Source organism: Harpegnathos saltator, unplaced genomic scaffold (assembly GCF_003227715.2).
Source record: "Harpegnathos saltator strain DR-91 unplaced genomic scaffold, Hsal_v8.6 scaffold47, whole genome shotgun sequence".
Lineage (NCBI taxonomy): Eukaryota > Metazoa > Arthropoda > Insecta > Hymenoptera > Formicidae > Harpegnathos > Harpegnathos saltator.
In genome coordinates, this window is record NW_020230283.1 from 141,710 (window position 1) to 164,395 (window position 22,686).

The 22,686-nt window shown below is 43.6% G+C and overlaps 2 protein-coding genes across 2 annotated transcripts in view; both read left to right on the forward strand.

Annotated features, from left to right (window-relative positions):
* Positions 1–11,832, forward strand: part of LOC105181086 (myrosinase 1) — a 32,026-nt gene extending 20,194 nt beyond the window's left edge. Inside the window, exons 6-7 of the mRNA XM_011137612.2 lie at positions 10,325–10,557; positions 11,627–11,832. Of these exons, the coding sequence (XP_011135914.1) occupies positions 10,325–10,557; positions 11,627–11,768 (375 nt within the window). The 3' untranslated portion in view covers positions 11,769–11,832. The remainder of the gene's footprint in view (positions 1–10,324; positions 10,558–11,626) is intronic.
* Positions 11,833–13,721: 1,889 nt separating this feature from the next.
* On the forward strand, positions 13,722–21,549 carry LOC105181085 (myrosinase 1). The gene is made up of 7 exons (XM_011137611.1): positions 13,722–13,974; positions 15,381–15,514; positions 17,065–17,322; positions 18,878–19,058; positions 19,162–19,532; positions 21,058–21,290; positions 21,393–21,549. Exons 1-7 carry the CDS (start codon positions 13,782–13,784, stop codon positions 21,547–21,549), a joined length of 1,527 nt encoding a protein of 508 aa, XP_011135913.1. The 5' UTR covers positions 13,722–13,781.
* Positions 21,550–22,686: the final 1,137 nt, after the last annotated feature.

The window sequence follows — 22,686 nt, forward strand, 5'->3', positions numbered from 1 at the left end:
CTCCCGGCAGGAAACTGCCAGGTGCCCATAATTAAGGCACCTGTAATATTGTGTGGGGACGTCCCCTATCGGCCGAGCCTGAGCTTTGGCTCAGCCCACCTTCAGCCCTTTGGCTGCTACTACTTTGCGGGCTGCCTCCGTCGGGCATCGGACCCACGTCGCGTTCATCCCGCCGTCAGACCTCCTGATCTTATCGGTTTGGATGTCCACCAGCAGGTATCCCCCCACGACGAAATCGCTTCCGCTACACTCAGCGGGGTGGTCGAATCATCCAGGCCGACAATTCGGAGCTCTGTTCTCTTTGCCGGCCTGGCGACCTTGGCTACCCCACAGAGTGCGTCCTCGAGTTCCTTGGCGAAGCGGTCAGCCTTTTGCTGACCGTCCCCGTCAGGGATTTCGAGAATCACCCCCCACTCCTAGCGCGTTCCATGTTAACCCTCCCGGAGCAAGCGCAATCTCTGAGAGGTCCACCTTTTCGCGCGCTTGGCGCATCACCTCTTCTATAGACTTCCCCGGCAACGCAGTCACTGTGACTGCTGGATTGCGCGGGGGAGCCCTGATGACTGGAAGCTTGGGAGGAAGGGGTCCCTTCTTCGGGACTCTCCCATCCCCGGTCTTCCCTTCCTTAGTGGGAGGGGATGCCGCCTTAGCGGTATCGCTTCCCTTTTTAGGGGGAGGAACAGCCTTCTTGGATGTTCCTCCCTCTTTCACTGTTTGCTTTGGGGGCCTGGCCCCTTTCCCTTTGTTACCGGGCGGGTCAGTTGGGCCCCCCGCCCGCAGCTGCGGCTGCCGGAGGAGCGAGCTTCTCCAGCAGTCGCCCCATGCGGGCGATTTCGAACTTAAGGCCACGGACTTGTTCTTCCACGACCGCAAGCCTTTCATTGGGCCCCTCCTGACCCGCTATCTCCTTAACTGTACCAGCGCCTACTCGATGTCATCCAGATAATGGAAGGTTGTACCATTAAGGGTGGCCAATGGCTTCCCTAGGTACTTACCCCCGATCGCCTCTACCCGGTTCGACCCTGAGTTCCCTCAGGTAAGAAATCCCGTCGATAGCCTCCTGGATAGCCCCCGGCATAGGTCTGAAAGGCATACGTGCACGCGGGATGCCCGCCTGAGCGTTTGTCCGCCTCCGTCTAATAGGGAGGAAGAGAGATTTCCCTCGCCCCACCCTCGCGCCCGCGTTTTGGCTTCTTCCCCTCCGGGGAAATTCCATCCTCCTCTACCGGAGGAAAGTCCTCCCCCGGGAAGAACTTCCTCCACATCTGAGTAGGCGTGGACACTCCCACGCCCCTGATCTCTCACCGTCCCATCCCTCCGTCTGCCATCTCTGCACAGCGGCGGGAAGTGTACCCCGGTCCGTCCACAACGTTGTGGCGGACTCCTCCTCTCTCTCTCTCTCTCTCTCTCTCTCTCTCTCTCTCTCTCTCTCTCTCTCTCTCTCTCTCTCTCTCTCTCTCTCTCTCCCTCCTCTTCGCGGCCTTCAGACCGACCGAAACCGAGGACGAGCCGAGTCGACTCGTACTCGGCCTCAGTCGGTTCTCTAGCGACACCCTACGGGCGGTAGCCAATTCAGGTGGCGCGCCCGCCTGGCACGCGTCACCCAGCCCATTGCTTGATTCCGCACAGTGCGCCGACGAGGGGGTGCTGGGACAATACAACCCCTCCCGCCGGTTCCCAGCTCCGAGTAGGCAGAATTTCTCCTTATCTAACATTACTCATAATTTGTAGGGGTTTTACGTGCCCCTACAACACGGGTGTGATTTCGGGATTTTCCTTCCCCTAGACCGGTTGCCTTCACCAGGCTAACGAGCCCGCTCTGCCCGCGCTGTAGGGTCCTTTGAGCCTCACAAATAAGACTCTCCAGACCCTGGTTAAAATCTGGAGGCAGCTGCCCATCCAAGAGTATTATGGACGCTCTTAGTCTGGCCCCTCCGTACATTTTTTTTTATAACGCAGGGGAAACCCATTATGGGTACCCCCCGCTCCCTGGGAGGGGTAGGGGGTTATGTGAGACTCTTACTCACTAAAACCCCTGCGGGGTCTACCTGTCGGACCGAAGGGAGGAGTCAAGGGAACTGCGCCAGCATTCCCTCCCCGACACCCCGGCTCCAGGGCTCGAACGGAGCCCCACGCCCAAGTACCGCGCCCTCTGGCCCTTCTCCGCGAGAGAGAAGGTCCGGACGCGGTGCCCCGATCTGCTAGCCGATCGAGTTGGCCTTCCGATGCATTACAGGAGAGAGGGGACATCCCCCCTCCCTCCCCGCCCCCTCCTCTAGAGCGGTTTCCACTTCGGAGGGGGCGGGGGAGCCCTTTCCCAGAGGGCCTCGCTCCCCCTAACCTACCTCGCGGCCCCTCCGTACAGACCACTCCGGCATGGTAGAACCTGCCAGGGGTCGAAACCCCCGCCGGCACAGCTCTGTACGTCATCGGGACACGCAAGCTCCCTTTTTTTTTTTGGTAACGCAGGAGAAATCCATCATAAATAGCACCGACCCTTTTGGGGAGTCGGGGGTTATGTCAGACTCCTACTGACTAAAACCCCTGCGGGATGTCTACCAACCGGACCGTGGTGGGGGATGTCAAGGGAACTACTCCCGTATTCCCTCCCCGACACCCCGGCCTCAGGGCTCTCCAGGAGCCCCACAGCTTCGAATACCACGTCCTGTCCCGCTGAGAGAGTCCAGGACGCGGTCCCCCGACTGGTTTCCCAGCCGGGTTAGCCTTCTGGTGATTACTTGGAGGGAGGGAGCATCCATCCTCCCTCCGTGCCCCCCATTGCTCCCCTCCATAGGAGGGTGGGCGGGGGAGTGGAGCCCAGTCCCAAACCCGAGCTTCTACTCCCCCCTCTGCCTATCCTATCCGACGCCTAGGGGGGAAGCGGGTGGGTCGACACACCCTTCATCCCCCTCCCCTCCGCGTCCGAAGTCGGGCCCGAGGCGGTCGAGGAGGCGGCCTCCGACGGACCGGAGGCCTGTCCTCCTCCTCGGCCGGCGCCGCCTCGGGCCCGCTGCTCAACCCCGGGGAGCGCCGCCCTCCCCGCCGCTGCCTGCGGCGGTTTCCAGGGCGACGCTCCCATTCGGCGGCTTCTTTCCGCGACAGAACACGCTGCGGCAGAAGGAGGCCGCCTCTCCCCAAACCTCCTCGCTTCCGCGATCTCCTCCGTCCACCAGTAAATGACCCACTATTTCCTCAGCTCCTTTCAGGAGGCTGAGAGCCCACTCACCCGTCCCCTCATCTAGGTGCCAGGTGAACACGACGACGGCCGCCTGAAACCTGTCCGCGTCAAGTCGACTGAGAGCCCATCTTCTGGGGAGGGTAAGTCCCCCTCCCCGGGGCAGCGGGAGGCCCGCACCCGTGGAGGTTTGGGGAGGCGGAGGGCCCGCACTATGTATCTATAATCCGATAATGTTTCGCCTTCCACTTCCACCATCCACTCTTGGAATAACCAGGCGGCCAAGGAGGAAGCCCAGGTCAAATTAATAACCGACTCCTACCCCGGCCGCCCACAGGTACTGGCCGTTCCTTCGTTCATTAGCAAGAGGCCCAGCTCCGCTGCCCAGTCGATCACCACCTCGCCCCGAGGATCCCTCTGCCGGGGACTGCAACCCCACCCTTCCAAATGGGCGTTGAGGTCCCCTATGACGACGGCTATGACGGTGGATCGGGGTTGGCACTTCCGCACCAAATCCCGGATCCCATCAAGGACCTTCTTGATATGGGCGAGCTCTCCGAGACCGGCTCTATTTTTTCAGTGGTGGAGATAAACTCCCACCACCGTAATGGGCCCGCAGTCGACCGCCACAAACGAGGATCCCTTTTCCCTTAGCTCACAGGGAGGGCTCCCCGTACCAGGGTTTGCCACCACGGCCACCGAGCCATCTGGGCTGCCGAACCAGCTTGCACTGTCCCTCGGCACCCAATGCGGCTCGGTGGCCACCCCCAGCGCGGCGTCCAGCTCCAGTATCCTGTGTGACCACAGGTCCTGAGCCCGGACACCGCGGTCGAGGTTAGCCTGTAGGACCCGGAGCAACGCGAAGGCTAGGCCTTCTCCGCCTCCTCCGGGCTACCTATATCCACCCCTTCCTAGGAGACCCCTGGCGGTGGAACCGCTTCGGTCTCCCCCGAGCAGGCTTCGGCCGTGGTGGCCTCAATCGCGGGTACCCTCACTAGCGCGAAGTCACGGGGGGTCCCTACCTGCACGTCCCTCTCCCCTCAGGAGTACGGGGGGGTTCGTTTTCCTGGGGAGTCGGGGGTAACGCTCCCACCGATTCCCCTTCTAGGTCCGTTGGGGGTTTTCCACAGGGTCCACCCTCCTCACCTTGTCCTTCCTCCCGGAGTTGGGGTCCTTTTCCGTCCGTTCCCTCTGCCGGTCCCCTGCTCCCGGTTCCGGATCCTTCGTTCCTCTTTTCTTCCTCCTGGACAGGGGTGTAACCTCCTTTGGTTCCTCCCGGTGAGAATCGGGGGACGAACTTCACCCATGTTCCTCCCCCCACTCCTGTGAGAGGAGAACCGTCGAGGCCACTTCCTCGTCGTCCGCCTGGTCCCTCTTCGACTCCAGTCCCGCTTCTATCGCGGGGTCCCTCAATAGGGGGGTACTGGGTCCGGAACTTCCCACCTGCAACACCCGGTCCGGAGGGATTTCCGCGGGGGTTCGGGCCTCCCTCGCTTTGACCTCTCCCTTCCTGGACTGCTTCTCTCCTCCCTCCTCCTTCTTTCTTCCCTCCTTCTCTTCCTGGGAGGGGGTCTGCAGGCAGGCCCTCCGATCTTATGACCAGAGGGCCTGCCCTCCTCGGCACAGACAGGGCAGCGCACCGCTGCCTGACACCCCTTGGCGCGGTGGCCGGGGTTACCGCAGCGGTAACAGAGACCGCTGCGGTCTACGGCGCTCGTACATGGCTCGCGCACATGCCCCGCTCTAAACAGCGGTAACACAGCAGCGCGCGAGCGGGCAGCGCCGTCACCCCATCTCAGGTCCATCCCACCGGGACCTGCTCCGCGGCAGCGACCTTCGCGGCCGCCGCCAGCGGACACCGCACCACCACACCCCCTATGCCCCTCTGGGAGACGCTTATCTCTCCCGCAGATACTTCCGCGGGAGTGCATCCCCCAGAGAGGGCTACGGCCGCCACCTCATCGGCCCCGGTTGTCGCGTCCAGACTGAAGATTCGTAACGCTACGAACTTCTCCGGTCTCTGGACACGAAAATCGGGGCCCTTTTCCGCCGCCAGCTTGCGGAGCTCCTCCGCAAGCCGGTCGGCGGATGGCCCTGCTTTGAGGCCAGGCACCTCGACCAGCATCGCCCCATTGAGGGTTTTACGGACCCGCAGGGACACATTAATGCCCAGGTCCGTTGGTTTTATTCTGCGCCTGGCCTCAGCCATAAACTCGTGGTATCGACCACTCGGGCACATTATGATGACGGCCGCCGGTTTCGGCGGCTTCGGCCTACCCTGCCGCGCCCCTTGCACTCCCCTCCCGGGTTCTACCTTCGGAGGTTCAAAGGCTCGCCCCTTTACCTTCTCCTCCCCTTTCGGTTTCCTCTTCCCCCTCCTCGCCATGACTTGCGCCCACGTCTCATCCTTCTTTGCTGGTTGTTATCCCAGACCTCCGGGGTTGAGCGAATTCCGCGGCCTCTCCTCAATAGGGTAACGGCCCCGCTCCTTCAGTTCCTTTGCCAAGATCCCCATGCCCGGCTTCTTTTCCCTCATCTGGGCTCCTCCACTCCCAATGGGAAACTGGAACCAGACCTATCCCACTACCATTCAGGGCCCGTTCCAGCTTCTCCTTCCTCCGCTTTTCCATCTTCCTATTCTTCTTCCTCCTTGCTCTTTCCTTCTTTCCCCCTCCCTTCTCCGCGGCTGTCTCCGATTCCGCTGGTGGCGGCGGGGCCTGGGTCCTTCTCGAAATGGTCATCGCTTTCCTCCTAGGAGCCGGAGTCGGCGCTGGGACCCACGCCACCTCAGGCACACGGCTACCTCTTCTCTCGACGTCAAGGCAAGCCGCTACAGCCCTCAGGCTGCTAAGCTCCGCCCCGACGCCGCTCGAAGGGACCGTAGCGGCCAAGGCGGCGTCAAGGGCCCCTCTCGCCCCCTCCGGTCACCACTCTGGGGGAAGGTTCTCCTCCGGGAAGTTGTCGTTGTACGACGGTACCTCCTCCGAGGAAAACCCTCTCCCCTCTTTCATCTCCTCCTCTCTAGAGAGGGAAGGCGAATAGAGTTTCCTCATCTTCCTCTTCTTTCTTCTCTTCCTCTCCAGGGTTCGGGCGTCCCTCAGCTCCTCCTCCGTCGAAGTTGAGCCCCCGGTTGCATCCGCGTAAGTCCTCCTCCAGGAACCAACTGGGAGAGGGGGGAAATCGCGGAGGTCAGGGACCGAGACGGCGGAGGTCTTAAGAGCCCTCAGCTCCTCCTCCAACCGCCTCGTCCCCTCAACCTCCTATTGTCTTCCCTCAGCCCCTCCATCTCCCTCCTTATTCTGGTGGTTTCATCCTCCCTCTCATCCTGCTCCGCCATCCTAGCGATCAGTGTGGCCATCACGGTCTCAGTGGTGTCCACGGCACGGTTTATTAGTCCTACAAAGGTCTACTTTAGAGTTCGGGACCTCTTTGCGATCAACTTAACCGCGCCCAACGCGCGGCCAGCCTTCGAGGCCAGCTCGGCGGCCCTAACCTCCTCAGGAGCTCGGCGGAGGCAGGGTCCCGATAGATCTCCTCGGCCGGGCGTGTGTCGCCCAATGAGCGAAACAAGCCCTTGCCGAGGAGGTCCCAGGTCTTCCTCTCCAACCTCTCCATCTCCATTTCCCTGTTTCTCTCCTTCTCCTTCTCCCTCCTCTCCCTGATACCCACTCCTTTTCCCGTGGTAGCGGGTCTCCCCCGCTTTTTCGGGACGGGTATCAGGGAGGGGAGAGGTACCTCCGTTATAGACGAGCCGCCGCCACTGCTAGTGGTGCCTATCCTAGCACTCTTCCTGCCGCCACTGTTTTTGGCGGCTTCTCCTTCCGTCCTCAACCTTGACGCCACATCTGCCACGCTGGTGTCCACTGCCTTCATTGTTGCTGCCGGGGAGGCCCTTAGGATCGAAGCCCGGTTGGGCCTAACAGCCCCACCTGTCGTCCCCGAGGTTGCAGCTCGAACCGCTTCACTCGCATCGCTCGCTGTCCTAGACATCGAGGGTCGCACAGTCCCTAATACCAGGGCCTGGGTGACCCTCCTGATACCTTGTGATCCTGGAACCTTGCGAGAGTATTACGTCGGAGCGGATCACCGAACCCCAGGTCCTCCGCCCCGACCCCGTAGCCCCCTTCCCGGTTCCTACATCCCTCTTCCCTGGTCTCTTCTTTCCTTCCCCCCTTCAAAGATTCCCTCCCGTGTCCCCCGGGTGTCGATGGGGGCGGTCTCCCTCCTTACTTTTGTAAAGAGGGGGCCCGGCCTCCAGGGACTTCATGGTCCCACGTTGGATGGCCGCCCTTTGCCTATCCGAAGGGCTCACCGCTCTACCCCTACGATCGGAGGAGAGCCGCCGGCTACGCGCCGGCGAGGACGGTGGTCGGTCCTTTGTACATGGCCCCACGGAGGCTTAGCCCTTCGAGGTCCATGGCCTTATCCTCCTCGGGGAAGGTAAGGCACCCGCCATTTGGATCCCTACCATCTCTTCTCCCAAACTGACATCATCAGAAAAAGCATCCCCTGCCGGGGTGGTAAGCTCTGGGACGGGCTGCTACGCCCGTCCGTGTGGAGCTTTGAGCCCGAAGGCTCTGAGCCCGAAAGCTCGGAGTTTGTATTTAAAATTTCGAGATCCATATAGAATCCCATGAGTACAGCGGGAAAAGGGCGTCGATCCCGGGTAGAGCCCCCGCATTACACGGGATAAGGCTAGCGTGTCCCCGTGGTGCGCCACGTTCCACGGGTGAGGAACCACTAGCGACAGGTCACGCATTTGCCATTCATCCCATAGGCGTGACATTCCTCAACCGTAGGATTACGTGGTGTTTTATAAAGGTCCCGCCTCGCGGTCCGGCCGATTAAGGCAAGACCCCCGGCCCCAGAGACATAACCTAGGGTTACGGTGTGATAGGCTAGGGTCTGCCGGGGTTCGGATGAAAAACGGGATTTAAGATCATATTTTTCAAAAGTTTTTTTTTTAATTTAGTAATTAGAATTTTTTATTTAAATTTCCTTGAATTTGTTTCAAACTATATTTTTGTGGGTAAACCATTATAAATAACTTCATTATCAATAATGTTGAAACAGCCTATACTGATATTTATCGCATATCGAATGTTGCGTTGTTTTAATTTTTGACAAGAAAAGTTATAATGTTCTGTGAGTACTGTAATAATACATTATATAAGCACAAGTCACAAGAACACCGTTGGAGTCATTGGAATAACTGCATGCCACTCGATTGTCAGGTTAAGCAAAGCCTAGCGCAGTCAACACATGGATGGGATGCCGCTTGAAATCGTAGCTTTTCAACGGATGCAAGACACGAGAAAATTAAGAGCAACTTTTTTATATGACAATAATATTACAGTTATATTAGGTTGGGGAAAAAGAAATCTATTATTTTTCCGCTATGTGATGGCTTTAGTAGTATATATCACGTGATGTATTAATCGCATAGATTAATATTTATACTCATTGGAAAAGTGACATTCCGACTAAAAAAAAATTCTTTTGGTTTTGTGATTTGTCGATTAAGTTGTGAGTTATAGCACGTAAAAGATATACGTCAACAAAGAGAAAATTCGGTATATTTTACAATTTTGCTTCGATAAAGGCGAAAATGCAAGCTAGGCGACTGAAATTGTAAATGGTGTTTGTGGTCCCGATACTATCACAGCCAATCACGCGCAATTTTGGTTTCGTTGATTCCGTCCCGGTAATTTTGATGTTAAAGATGCATCTCGCACAGGTAGGCCCGTCGTCGAAAATGTCAATAAAATTATGGAAATGATCGAAGTAGACCGGCATGTTAGCAGTCGTAGTATCGCCCAGGAGCTGAAGATCGGCCACAAAACAGTTTTAAACCATTTGCACAAAGCTGGATTCCAAAAAAGCTCGATGTTTGGGTGCCACACGAATTGACGCAAAAAAACATGATGGACCGAATTTCAATCTGCGAAGCCTTGACCAAACGGAACGAAATCGAGCCATTTCTGAAACGGATGGTGACTGGGGATGAGAAATGGATTACATATGACAATATTATGTGAAAACGATCGTGGTCAAAGCGCAGCGAAACAGCTCAAACGGTGGCCAAACCAGAATTAACGGCCAGGAAGGTTTTGCTGAGTGCTTGGTGGGATTATAAAGGAATCCACCATGAGCTGCTTTCATATGTCCAAACACTAAATTCGGACCTCTATTGTCAACAATTGGACCGTTTGAAGCTAGCGATCGACCAGAAGCGGCCAGAATTGGTCAATAGGAGAAGAATTGTTTTTCATCAGGACAATGCCAGGCTACATACGTCTATAGTGACTCATCAGAAACTCCGGGAGCTTGGTTGGGAAGTTTTGATGCATCCACCTTATAGTCCGGACCTGGCACCAAGCGATTACCATCTGTTTTTGTCATTGCAAAACTTCCTTGATGGTAAGAAATTGACCTCAAGAGAAGACTATGAAAATCGCTTAGTCGAGTTTTTTGCAAATAAGGATCAGGGCTTCTATGAAAGAGGGATCATGAAATTACCTTTAAAATGACGACAAATTGTAGACCAAAACGGTGCTTATTTGACCAAAATTGAACAATTCTAACTATGTTAAATAAAGCCTTGAAATAAACGAAAAAATAATGGATTTCTTTTTCCCCAACCTAATATAACAGCTATATAACATTTTAGTAATTGATGATATTTCTGTTATATAACTACAACTTTCTATGAGTGGGAGATTACAACTAACGTGTATATTGCTTGTAACGTACACGTTATATTACATGTTACATTTCGTTACAATACGACAATGTAACTGGCATGTAACTGTGTTTACTGGATTATAACCTATCAAAAAATTGTGTCCCTCTTTTTAAATCTCTTTAGCTGTTCTCGAGACAATATATATCTACCTTGATATCATGTAGATCAAAAGTAATTTAGTAGTCTACATTTGAAGTAATAAACACCACAACTCGAACTGTTAATAACAAGCTAATAAAGTGAGCGTGCGAATGAAAGGCCTTGGAAATATATAGCAATAGTCACAGAGAACTCTTACCGCACATAAGTGCGTCTACAGCACTAAAAGGGTTAATTTCTTAGCGAGAAAAATGTGTTTTACATTTTTTAACAGATACTATTTATTGTTCTAAAATTTTTATTAGAATACGCCGTGGGTGTTTGCCAAAGTGCTACGGCTCGTGAACGAGGATTATCATCCTATAATTTACATAACCGGGAACGGCTTTCCCGAATCCGGTTTGGAAGACAAGAATAAGGTTGCGTACTTAAGAGGGCACCTCGCCGAAGTGTTAAAAGCTATACGAAATGGCGTGGATATTCGAGGTTACTTATTGTGGTCTTTGCTGGATAATTTCGAGTGGCTGCATGGTTATCAGTAAGATCATAGGATCATTGGATCATTATTTGAATCTATTCATTGACATAGAATATTGAATTTACGGTTTTTATACAAGGTGTACCAAAAGTCTGGAAACGGTCAAAAATTTCATAAACTATGCATTTTAGAAAGAAATGATTCATACAAAAGTTATTTGGTTCGAGAGGGGACATAAGATGGTGTCATTAGATTGACCTAGAGTGGACGTTCCAAGGTCATACGGAGTTCAACTTTGTTTTTTAAACCCCCTATTTTTCATTGCATATTCTTGTAGCTCATCTCGAGAGCTTTCCAAAACACTAAAAATAAATTATGTTTTATTGAGTATTTTCCGAGATATGGGGCTTGAAAGAAGTTTTATCTACGGCTAAGCCATTGTCAAGCAGCAGATGGAGGTCAATTTGAACACTTACTCAACTAAATCACACACCCTTACACACACATATACACACACGCCTGCACACATGCACGCGCGCACACACATACGCACACATACAGCAGAGAGTGTGTGTATGTGTGTGTATGTGTGTGTGTGTGTGTCATTGTGAGTTTGGAGTCATTAAATATCATGATACTACGGGAATGACGAACTGTGGGGTCCTTATCTTTGCTATAACATACACACAAATACACATACATAAGAGGTGTAATCCGATCGTGCAACGTTCACGCGGTACATCTTGACTAATGTCGGCGGTATTGTAACTTTCAAGCCCCATAACCCGGAAAATACTCAATAAAACATAGCTTATTTATAGTGTTTTGGAAAGCTGTCGAGATAAGCTATAAAAATATGCAATGAAAAATAGAGAGTTCTATTTAAAAAAACAAATTAGAACTCCGTATGACCTTGGAACGTCCACTCAAGATCAATCCAATGACACCATCTTATGTCCTCCCTCGAACCAAATAACTTTTGTTTGAAATATTTCTTTCTAAAATGCATAGTTTATGAAATATTCGACCGTTTCCAGATTTTTGGTATAGCCTATATAATAACATTATACAATACAAATTATACAATAATTTTATGTAATAACAAGCAACCATGTTTGTATTTTTGTAGATGGAAATATGGACTCTTCTACGTTGACTTCAACAATTCGAATCTTATTAGAGTTCCAAGATTGTCTGCTAGATATATCGCTCATGTTTACAAGACGCGACGTCTAGATGATGCTTTGGATGTTTTAGATATAAGCAATTAAAATAAAAGAAAAAATTGATATGTAACAATCTATGATTTCCACATAAACATGTGTGTTAAATAATGAAAATATATGTCAAATAAAAGAAATCGAACTCAAAATTCTACCCGGAGAGTACATTATAGCTCTTTTCACATATATTATTCTCAACTTTACCGCATTTTCGAGAAATATGTAGATAAACTATTAATAAAGTTTAAATAGCTAAAGCACATAAAATATTTTTTTAATAATAGACTTCAGTTCCTAAAATATTTATACTATGTACAAAAGAGAAAAATAATAGATGAAGATAGGATAATACATTAAAGAATAAATGTTGTATAAAATAGAAAATAGGAAAATAAATTAAAGCAGAATGTCGATATGTTCCTCAAACTAAAATTCTATAGCAAATTTAATACATGATTCTTTTAGTATGTTGTTAATTATAATATTTAATGTTAAAAATCCCTATTTTTATAGTGTTAAAAATTATTAAATATAGACTACAAACTTAACTTACTTTTATGTACACCAATAGATAATAGTAGGAGATATTCTGAGAAATTCCTTTAAATAATGTTTTAAGTGCAATATTTTTTTGATTTTAATAAAATTCTATTAATAAAATTGAGGAAACAAAGGTAGAGCACTATCTATATTCTGAAAAGAATATTTCGCAATTCCTTTTTCACTGTCTTTCTCACAATAAATATGCCAATAAAACATGCAATTTGTGTATAAAGGCAACGTATAAGCCTACATCTTGTGCGATTGTCATTGTTTGTCCTTACGACAATGATCCGACGGCTGATTGTCTTTGTATACGAGTATTCAGATGTAAGTCATTTATCTTGTCTATTGTCTTCATACTTTTGTCCAGTCCAGCCTATCGTTTCCTATGCTCTTATTGGCTCAGACGTTTTAATTACATTTAGTAACTTAATAACTATTGTGATTTTTGCAAAATGGTACATGATTTTTCTTTTCAGTCTGATCTGATTAATCTTCACAATTTTTCGTTTCCAAAAGATTCCGGATACCCTATATATTTTAAGCTCATCAAAATCGGAGGGGGGAAGCGAGTGAGAGGAGACGCTTTCACATGTTATAAATTGTTACATCTGATTTTCATTTACTTAGGGCAATGCAGCACGGTCTATCTGATTCATGCAGTTCTGAGATACTGAGAAAATGAAAAAATGGATTGATAAATGGATTGCCTAAAAAAATGAGTCCTTTTATCGACGCAGAATCAAACTATTGCCCGAAACATGGCTAAAAGTTATTAATAGCAACGTCCAATATTTTTATTAAAGTATTATGTCATCGTTATTAATAAATAAAAATGGTTTTAATATCATACAAAATTTCATAAGCACTTAATATAAGCCGCATATTTAAACATATCCATGCAGTCGATAGATAACGTAATTGTCCTTCGTTACTGTTTCTCGTTAACTTTGTATGATAGTGCAACTTCAACGCGTCACGGTGCAATCGAATATACAATCGCTTCATAAACTAATTATGTTGAAATATTTAACATATTAACAATGAAGTATCGCAATTTCGATATTTTACTCCATTTAAGTGCGCACTTTGCTATATTTTATCTCTTCATATGAATAAATTCGCGAGAGACTTGTCTACGATAGATAATAATACGGGTATCTTAAATATACATAGTGATGAATTTAACACACTTACAATTTAACTTACAGACATAAATTAGATAGACAGGCGCGCCGCACACACACGCATATACGCATGCATAGCATTGTATCTTATCTACGTAAAGAGATGTATTACTTTACTCGACATATGAAAATTCGTTTTTAACTTAATATATGCTATTTTCTTCGTATACTTTGAAATGGTAATGCAATTTATACATCGCTAACTTTTTGCCTGCTATTCATATTATAAAACGGATACTGAACAATTATTTTTATTGAAGTAACTCACACTTGCTGGTTGTTTGCTAAACACAGCTACATTACGCGTATTTTAACAAACATAGTGACTGCCATGAAATACACGAAGTTTGTCACGATTTTCCTTCTAAACATTTTACTATGCGCATTTCAATCTCAAGCCGAAGTTCAAGAAAGATTTGATAGGCTGGAGAGAGATGCTCTTGATAATAACGCCTTTCCAAGTGACTTTCTATTCGGAGTTTCGATATCTGCGCCTCAATACGAGGGTGCATGGAATGTGAGCGGTAAGAAATGCAATATTGCAAGATCAGATATGTACAAGATGTCTGAATATAGATCCAAATACTTGTAAGTAGAATTCGTTCAATTGAATAAAAAAATCACAAATAAGACTACGATAATTATTGTAATATTAACAAAGTTGCGTAAGTTAATGTATATTTTAACTAAGTTCTTTATTTATTTTTTAGCTAAATTTAAAGTTGAAGATATATAAAATTGATTTAGTTGAATTATGTGTTATTTAAACGAAAACTAAATTAAAAGAATGTTAAAATTAAATTATCTAAATTCAGATATCTTGGAAGAGACTTCATCCAAAATGCTTGTTTGTCCAAATTGCTATAACACTCGCACTCAGTTGCAAATTTTTTTTCATAAATATTTCAATAATTATTGCGGCAGTTTACAAAATAGTAAAAGATTTTTCTATTTAGTTTAATGATTTTTATGCACACACATGAGCGTTTAAACATTTAAATCTAGAGACACTTTGTATATAAACTTCTAAGCTAATAAATCCTTCTACTCCTGGCCGAACATGATGTACATGATTATTCATATTATATAAATATTGTGAGAGTTATGAATATCTTTTTATTTTTTCATAATTATATATGCAGGATAGGATGCATAATTCGTGATATAATTGTTAAAATTCATCCTCTCGCTGCCGCATAAATAATTTCGCTCAACAAATTATACAAAAATAAAAAAAATAAAGGAATTCTCTAGTTTTATTTCATAGTAGTTTTTTTAGTTTCATAGTAGCATTTCTACCTTCTAATTTTTCAAATTAATGCACAATGTTTTGTCTTAATAGCAAAACGTTTACAATGTCTTCTTTGCAAAACCTTTCTTTAATTTGTTAGTATTAAGAAGTGAATACACGCTAAAATCCATTCATGCTTTCATCAAATAGAATTCTATACAATGACATGTGGCAATATTTTCGATATTTTCAATGTAATAAAAAATAAATAACGCGTAAAAAATTTTGTATTATTTGAATTATTACTGTATCATCTTAATCAAACCGTACTCAATCTGGCGAATGATCAAAATCTGTTTCTTAAGAACACAGTCTTCCATGAAAAAATTTTACTTCATATATTTTATTTATTTTCACACGAAGAATCGCCCGTTTTTCGTTCGCAGCATGAATTACCCCTCATTTTTAACATTATTCTTGTACACAAGGTGTTCGGTAACTCATGTAGCCATAACTAATGAAGATAAAGAACTGATGAAGACAAACATAAAAGTCCCATACCATTACTCGATAATTATGGCGAATTTCGCAAAAAGATAGAGGACTTTTATGTTTGTTTTAATCAGTTCTACGTTTCCATTATGCTATGTCTATATGAGTTATCAAACACCCTATATATGTTCTGAGTATATTTTGTAGGCAGAGGAGAGTCTGTGTGGGATCATATGTGCCACATGAATTCGAAGATAGTAAAGGATGGGAGTAACATAGACGTGGCGAATGACTTTTATAACAAATACAAAGAGGATATACGTTTAGCGAAAAGCATAGGTGTAAGTATTTCCTTTGTATTTGGCTTGTTATAAATGTGTTTAACATCTTCCACCTGTACCAGGTATGTAAATATGAAACCGGAATTTTTGTATAGAAAATACACGTTTATTGTATGAAAATGATAAAAAATATTTTATTCGAAGCATTGCCCATTGCTAGCTATACATTTTTCCCACCTGTCTGACAATTTGTGGATGCCACGCCAAAAAAACTGTTGCTCTTTTGAGCCAAACCAGTCATCGAGCCATTTTCGTACATTTTCGTAAGAAGTGAAGCGCTGCTCAGCAAGTATGTGTCCCATCGATGCAAATAAGTAGTAATCGGACGGAGCCAAGTCTGGTGAGTAAGCCGCATGCGAAAGTATTTCCCAACTAAACGCCTTAATCGTTTCCTTGACCAGTTTTGCTGTGTGTGATGGTGCATTATCATGAAGCAAAATCACTTTGTGTTGCTTATTTTGATATTCTAGTCGTTTTTCACGCAAACCTTGATTCAAATCGATCATTTGTTGTCGGTAGCGTTCAGTATGAACGGTTTCGCCAGGTTTTAGCAGCTCATAATAGATCACACCCTTCTGATCCCACCAAACACAAAGCATTGTCTCCCATCCATAGCGATTTGGCCTTGCAGTCGATGTCGATGGTTCGCCTGGAGTTACCCATGATTTTTTACGCTTAGGATTCTCAAAATATATCTATTTTTCATCGCCAGTCACAATTCGATGGAGAAATGACTTTCTTTTGTACCTGGCGAGCAGCATTTCGCATTTTCGATTTTCCTGCTGTCTTTCATTCAGTTCATGTGGAACCCATCTTCCCATCTTCTGGATCTTTCCCATGGCTTTCAAACGTATGGAGACGGCTTCTCGTGTCACATTTAATTGATCCGCGAGTTGTTGTTGCGTTTAAGCGTCATCCTCATCCAACAATGCCTGCAATTCACTATCTTCAAACTTTTTCGGTGGTCTTCCACGTTCTTCGTTTCTCACGTAAAAATCGTCACGTTTGAATTTTTTAAACCACTCAAAGCACTATGATTTACCAAGAGCATGCTCACCGTAAGCTTCGACAAGCATTAGATGCGATTCTGCAGCAGTTTTCTTCAAATGGTAACAGAAAATAAATGCTGTCCGCAAATCGTAGCTTCCAGGCACAAAATTCGACATGTTCAACGCTATTACAAACTATGCTGTTATAAGAAACTTGTATTGTAAGTTGAAAATCTTTGTCAGATGTCAACAAATTGAAATGGCGCCAATGACGCGGTTTGACGGTAACTACATTGACAGCTAGGGCCATCTATGGGCAAATTCCGGTTTCATATTTACAGACTTGGTAAACGAAGGAATAAAATCTGGCTCATATATGTCGCCAATAAAGGATGACGAGGCGGCAGAAATGATTTGTTGATCTTCATCATTACTTTAACGAAATAATTTATAAAAGATAACCTTGTATGAGTCCACCTAGAGGCTGGAAAACGTTAATTACGACGTATATATCAAAATGTTGCATGCTTATTTATTTTCATGAGACTCTTCGTTCCGCAGACTCAAATGTTTAAGCTCTCCTTCTCGTGGTCGAGAATTTTACCCAAAGGTTTTATAAATTTTATCAATAAAGACGGTGTGCAATTTTATATGAACGTGCTCGACGAAATATTAGCAAATAAAATGACTCCTATGGTTACATTATTCCAATGGGACCTGCCATATAATATGCAGGAAATGGGTGGTTTAACCAATCCTCTGTTTGTTAACTGGTTCGAGCAGTATGCCAGATTTGTATTCTCCACTTTTGGCCACAAGGTAACATTTGTATGCGTTTGAAAATTATGAAAAAACTCCTGATTCTTTAGCTATATAATAGAACTAACGATTATTGTACAGGGTATGCCAAAATAATTTTGACAGAGCTCATGGGGGCATAAGACGTATTAAAGCGAATAAAAGAATCCTATACGATATTCTGCGATTTGCGTTTTGTGATATTTGCAATAATTATCGAGTTATTAATTACAGAAATCTGACAAGTACACGCGCATCGAGATGGTATTGAACGAGTACTGCAATCGTTCGGACCATAGCGTACTAGCGTAGCCCAGTTGATCCAGCAACTGCTGCCAGCGCGCGGCAAAACGTAGAAGCGGCGAAATAAGGGAGGATTCATACCTAGGCAGAAAAGCAGAAAGGCAGCAGCTAATTACAAGTGGCGCTGATAGTTTGTTCTTCTCTTCTGTCTCTGTCTTGAGAGAAGGACAGACTATCAGCGCCATTTGTGATTGACTGCTGTCTTTCTGCTTTCTGCTTTTCTGCCCAGGTGTGAATCCTCTCTTCTGCATAGCCGAATAACAGCATATTCTTCCTCTCATCGTACGTCGGCAACAATTATTAGATCGACTGAGCCGCGTTCTTGTCCGAGTGGCTGCAATGTTTCTCCAATCATCTATATCTCGGCGCACACTCACTCTTCAGATTTCTATTATTAATAATTCGATAATTATCGTGAATATCGCGAAACGATATGGAACATTTTTGTTCACCTTAATTTGTTCTACATTCTCACAAACTTTGTCAAAATTGTTCTTGGACACTTTGTATAAAACAGTTGTTATATCATAAAATAAAATGTGACCGGCATGCAAATCTCTTTCTGAGTCTTGAGATACGCATTGCATAGATACATCATTTTTCGTTGATATATAGGATGTTATATCGCATGCAAGTCAGTAGGACGGTTCATCTATTTGCTGCAAACTCAGGCTGCGTTCTGGTATTCACTGTCAGTACTGAAAATCTATAGTATAAATAATATAAATTATAGATTTTCAATATTGGCAGAGTGAATATCGGAACATAGCTTATCTATTCGGCTGCCATTTTGGTGGGACGTTGGTCGTGTGCGTTCCACTATGATCAATGCATATCACTAAGATTTATTGAAATTATTTAGTAGAGAAATAGACAGGAAATCTGCCGTGCTATGTATTAATGCAACTACCTTTGTACGAAATACTATTGAATTCCATGCAGCACATAAAGTTGAAAAAACGTTGCTGCAACATTGCAACATTGTTTCAAGATTGCAGCAATATTGCTGTAACTTCTGTGATGTATGGGATAATACTTGATCTGGCTTTCAGGTTGGTGCCGTAAATTTCTTTTCGACGTTTTATAAATATTTTAATTCACGCCTTCAGGGACGACTGGAGAATGCTCACGAAATGTCGGGAACCAATCCACAACGTAAACATGGCACCAACTTAAAAGCTTTTGCCTATACTGTGAAAACCTAAAATACCATATTATTGATAATAATTTCAAATCAAGTGATGTAATAAATGCGGCAATAAATATTGCATAGGTGAAATTTTGGATGACTATCAATGAGCCGAATTCGCTTTGCTACGGCGGTTATAGCTATGAATTCATTCCGCTTCTGAACTTATCAGGAATCACAGATTACTTATGTGGCCATCATGCCCTACTCGCTCATGCAAACGTATATCACTTGTACGATCGTGAATTTCGACCCAGTCAAAACGGTAAGACGGAAGTTTCCTTATTGCTCGCGAATTTATTCGAATTTGCGCTCTAGCTTGTCGTAAGCACTTAATCAAATAATCGCACTTTTGGAATTGGCTGCAGGTAAAGTGGGATACAATATAAACGTCCAGTTACCCGTACCTCTAGACCCTACTTCGCAGGATGATATAAACTCCACAGAAGATGATTACCATTGGTCCATCAACGGACTTCTCCATCCGATCTTTAGCAACGCCGGCGATTATCCGCGCATCATGAAGGAACGGATAGCTAATTACAGCAGTGTTCAAGGATTTGCCACTTCGCGTCTACCAAGCTTCACGAACGAACAAATCAACGACATACGCGGCTCGGCTGATTTTCTTGGGTTAAGTTATTATACTTATGATCTGATAAAAGCGCAAGTCGGCAAGTTCGTAGAGATGTATGATGAAGATGTGGGCGCGGCTGCACCGAATGGATTCCAGTATAAGGTAAAGGAAAATGTTAAAAAATTAACCAACTCTTTATTCTCAAGCCATCATTTAAAATTTGCATAGTTTCTTTGGTCATATTAATCTTTTAATAAAATCACGCGGTGATATCAATTTGCCATTAAAGCAAAAAAAAATAGGTAAAGACTTCAAAAACTTCAAAGGTCATTTATGACTTCTATTATTGAAATAAAACATGACTGATAACAAAAATGGATGTGAAAGATATGTTGCCAGAATAAAATACATGCTATATTAGATAAAAACCGTTCTGGGATCTCTCTTATTGTAAATCACACCTGTACATGTAAAGTTGGTCGCCACATAGTCTGTTGTTATTCATTCTGATTATACAGTTCAAATATGTTAGATACCAAAATTCAATATTGCTTATCGACTTTTGAAAATTTAAAAATCATCAAATTAACAAAAGTTAAGGTGTTACTGTAACAATATATTCTTGAGACCAAATAGAGTATTAGTAAAAAAGTCTAGTACCATTTTTTCTTCTGACAAATAGTTAGCGACAATAGTTCCGACAATAGATATCGTAAATTAAATATTAAAAAGTTATCAAGTTGTCCTTAAATATCTTAAAAAATATTAGGTAGATAAAAAAAATATTTCAACAAACAAAAGTTGTTCAAATTAATTGATAGATAAAGATGATATAATAAAAAATTAAGGTTTCTATTTAAGAAAAATAATGATCAGTGAATATCTCGAAAGTGGCGCCATTTGTAAACAAAATGATATAGTTGTTTTATGTCCTTTTTGAAATCATGTAACTAAAACATTTTTTCTAAAACGCTTAATTTTCGAGATATTTCGACGTCCCGGTACTTTTTATACATCTTATATATCTAAAACAAGAAGTGTATTCAAAGAAGAGAAAGTATTTATGCAGAGAAGAAAGAATATTGGTAACTGTTTACTTGAATCTAAATTAAAAAAAATATAGTTAGCGAAGAATATATTAGTGAAGTGATATGTGTATCAAAAATATCTATATTAATAAAAAATATGTATACTAGTAAATATATTATAGATTATATGTATACTAGTAAAAATGTATATTATAAAAATATAATTATATTCTATTGAAGGAACATTTTTTTATTTTTAAGCTATTTTTTCTCTCTGTACAAATGAAGATTTCAATCAATTAAAACGAAAATATTTTCGGAATAATGGAGAATATTAAATTCGCTCTTAAACTAATATGAAAATATTATATTCATTCAATAATTTAGCACATGAGATTTACTCCATATAAATAAAAAACTACATTATAATTTATAATTAGAATATAAATAAAATATAAATAAAATATAAATAAAAAATTACATTAATTTTTGTGATCCCGTTTCACTTTCCACTTTACATTCCAAATAAAATTTTACGCAGAAAAATTTGAAGAGTACATAATCGCTTTTCTTTCTTTGAATCCTATAATGGCAAAATATATATTTCACTTGTTAATTGTAGATATGGAAACGATATAATTTTTTCTTTTTAATGTCAGGATGCACCGCAGATATTCTCTAAAGGAATACAACGAATAAACAATGACTATCACCCCACGATCTACATTACTGAGAACGGCTTCCCCGATGCTCCTTTGGAGGACAAAGCTAAGATAACGTACCTACGAGGGCATCTTGCGGAAGTGTTAAAAGCTATTAAAAACGGCGTCGACATTCGGGCTTACCTAGTGTGGTCGCTATTGGACACCTTCCAGTGGCAACATGGTTATCGGTAAGTTGATTGAATTATTTGAATTTATTTTTTTATTATGGAAAAGTGAATGTATTTTCTTGTTCATGATGAGGAACAACCGTGACGTTCATATTTTTCCAGGCCAAAATTCGGACTTTTTCAAGTTAATTTCAACGATTCGAATCTTATTAGGACTCCAAGATTGTCAGCTAGATACATTGCTCAAGTTTATAAAACACGACATTTGATAGATATGTCGGCTTTAAACGATCTTCCCTCATTGAGTACAACTGCATAAAATATTGATATATAATCACTTATGACAAATTATATGCATACATGTGCGAAAATTGAAAATTTGAAATTAAATATTGAAATCAATGATAACATTGGAATTAATTGCATAATAATATTTTAATATACAATATTGATATATCGTGAATTTAAAACTGGGTAATGGTAAGAAGAAACTTTATTTAAATAAATTTGCATACATTAACCGATAATATAAAATTATTTTTTATTTGTATCTCAAGAATCACATTTTCACGTTTTAAGTGAGGATACCCAAATCTTTGTTTTATGGAAAGTGTAGGAATTTACGTCTTCAACTGCACTAAGAAATCATGTAATACACATTATATTCTTTTAAAATGAATCAATAAAAATGCTTCCGATTGAATCAATAAAACGTATCCCAGATAGCACGCGGACGTCCACTGGACGTCCGTTATATATCCATTTTTTTTTACAAAAGACGTCCATAGGACATACGTTTGTCACAACTTCGGACGTCTATCGGACATGAACGTCCGATGGACGTACATCGGACGTCCTACAGGTCCGACGCCCAAATAAGGACATCCTTGTTACGTCAAATTTATGTCCACGGACGTAAATCGGACATACGGACATAAATTGGACGTGAAACGTACATCCATTGGATGTCCGGTGCTATCTGGGATATTTCATTGATAATCAGTGAATATCATCAATATTCACTAATTTTTAGTAAATTAGATGTCTCATATACAGGGTGCGAAAAAAGATGGAAACCCTTAAAAATCTCGAAAGATATGAGTTTTACAGAAAAGTGTTTCAGACAAAAATTATAAGGTTCAAAACGATGTATTTACTGATCTTATCAGTTTGACCTTGAGTGGCATTACCAAGGTCAAGTCAAGGTCAACTTATTTTTTTTAATAAAAACCACCATTTTTTATTATATTATCTTTTTCTACCAATTAATTTTAATAACTTTGATCTGAAACATTTTTTTATTTGCCTAATATGTTTTTAGATTAAGGAAAACTCGGAAACTTTTTCAATATTTAACTTACGATATCTCGTCAACTATTTGTCGGAAGAAAAAATGCTATTAGACTTTTTTATTCTACTTGGTCTCAAAGATATATTGTTACAATAGTCCTCTGAC

Excerpts from the sequence above, each read along its gene's own strand:
- LOC105181085 (XM_011137611.1), top strand. The coding sequence starts at position 13,782 with ATGAAATACACGAAGTTTGTCACGATTTTCCTTCTAAACATTTTACTA. Across the intron at positions 17,323-18,877 it reads TCTCCACTTTTGGCCACAAG|GTGAAATTTTGGATGACTAT; the intron begins GTAACATTTGTA and ends AATATTGCATAG. Across the intron at positions 19,533-21,057 it reads CGAATGGATTCCAGTATAAG|GATGCACCGCAGATATTCTC; the intron begins GTAAAGGAAAAT and ends TTTTAATGTCAG.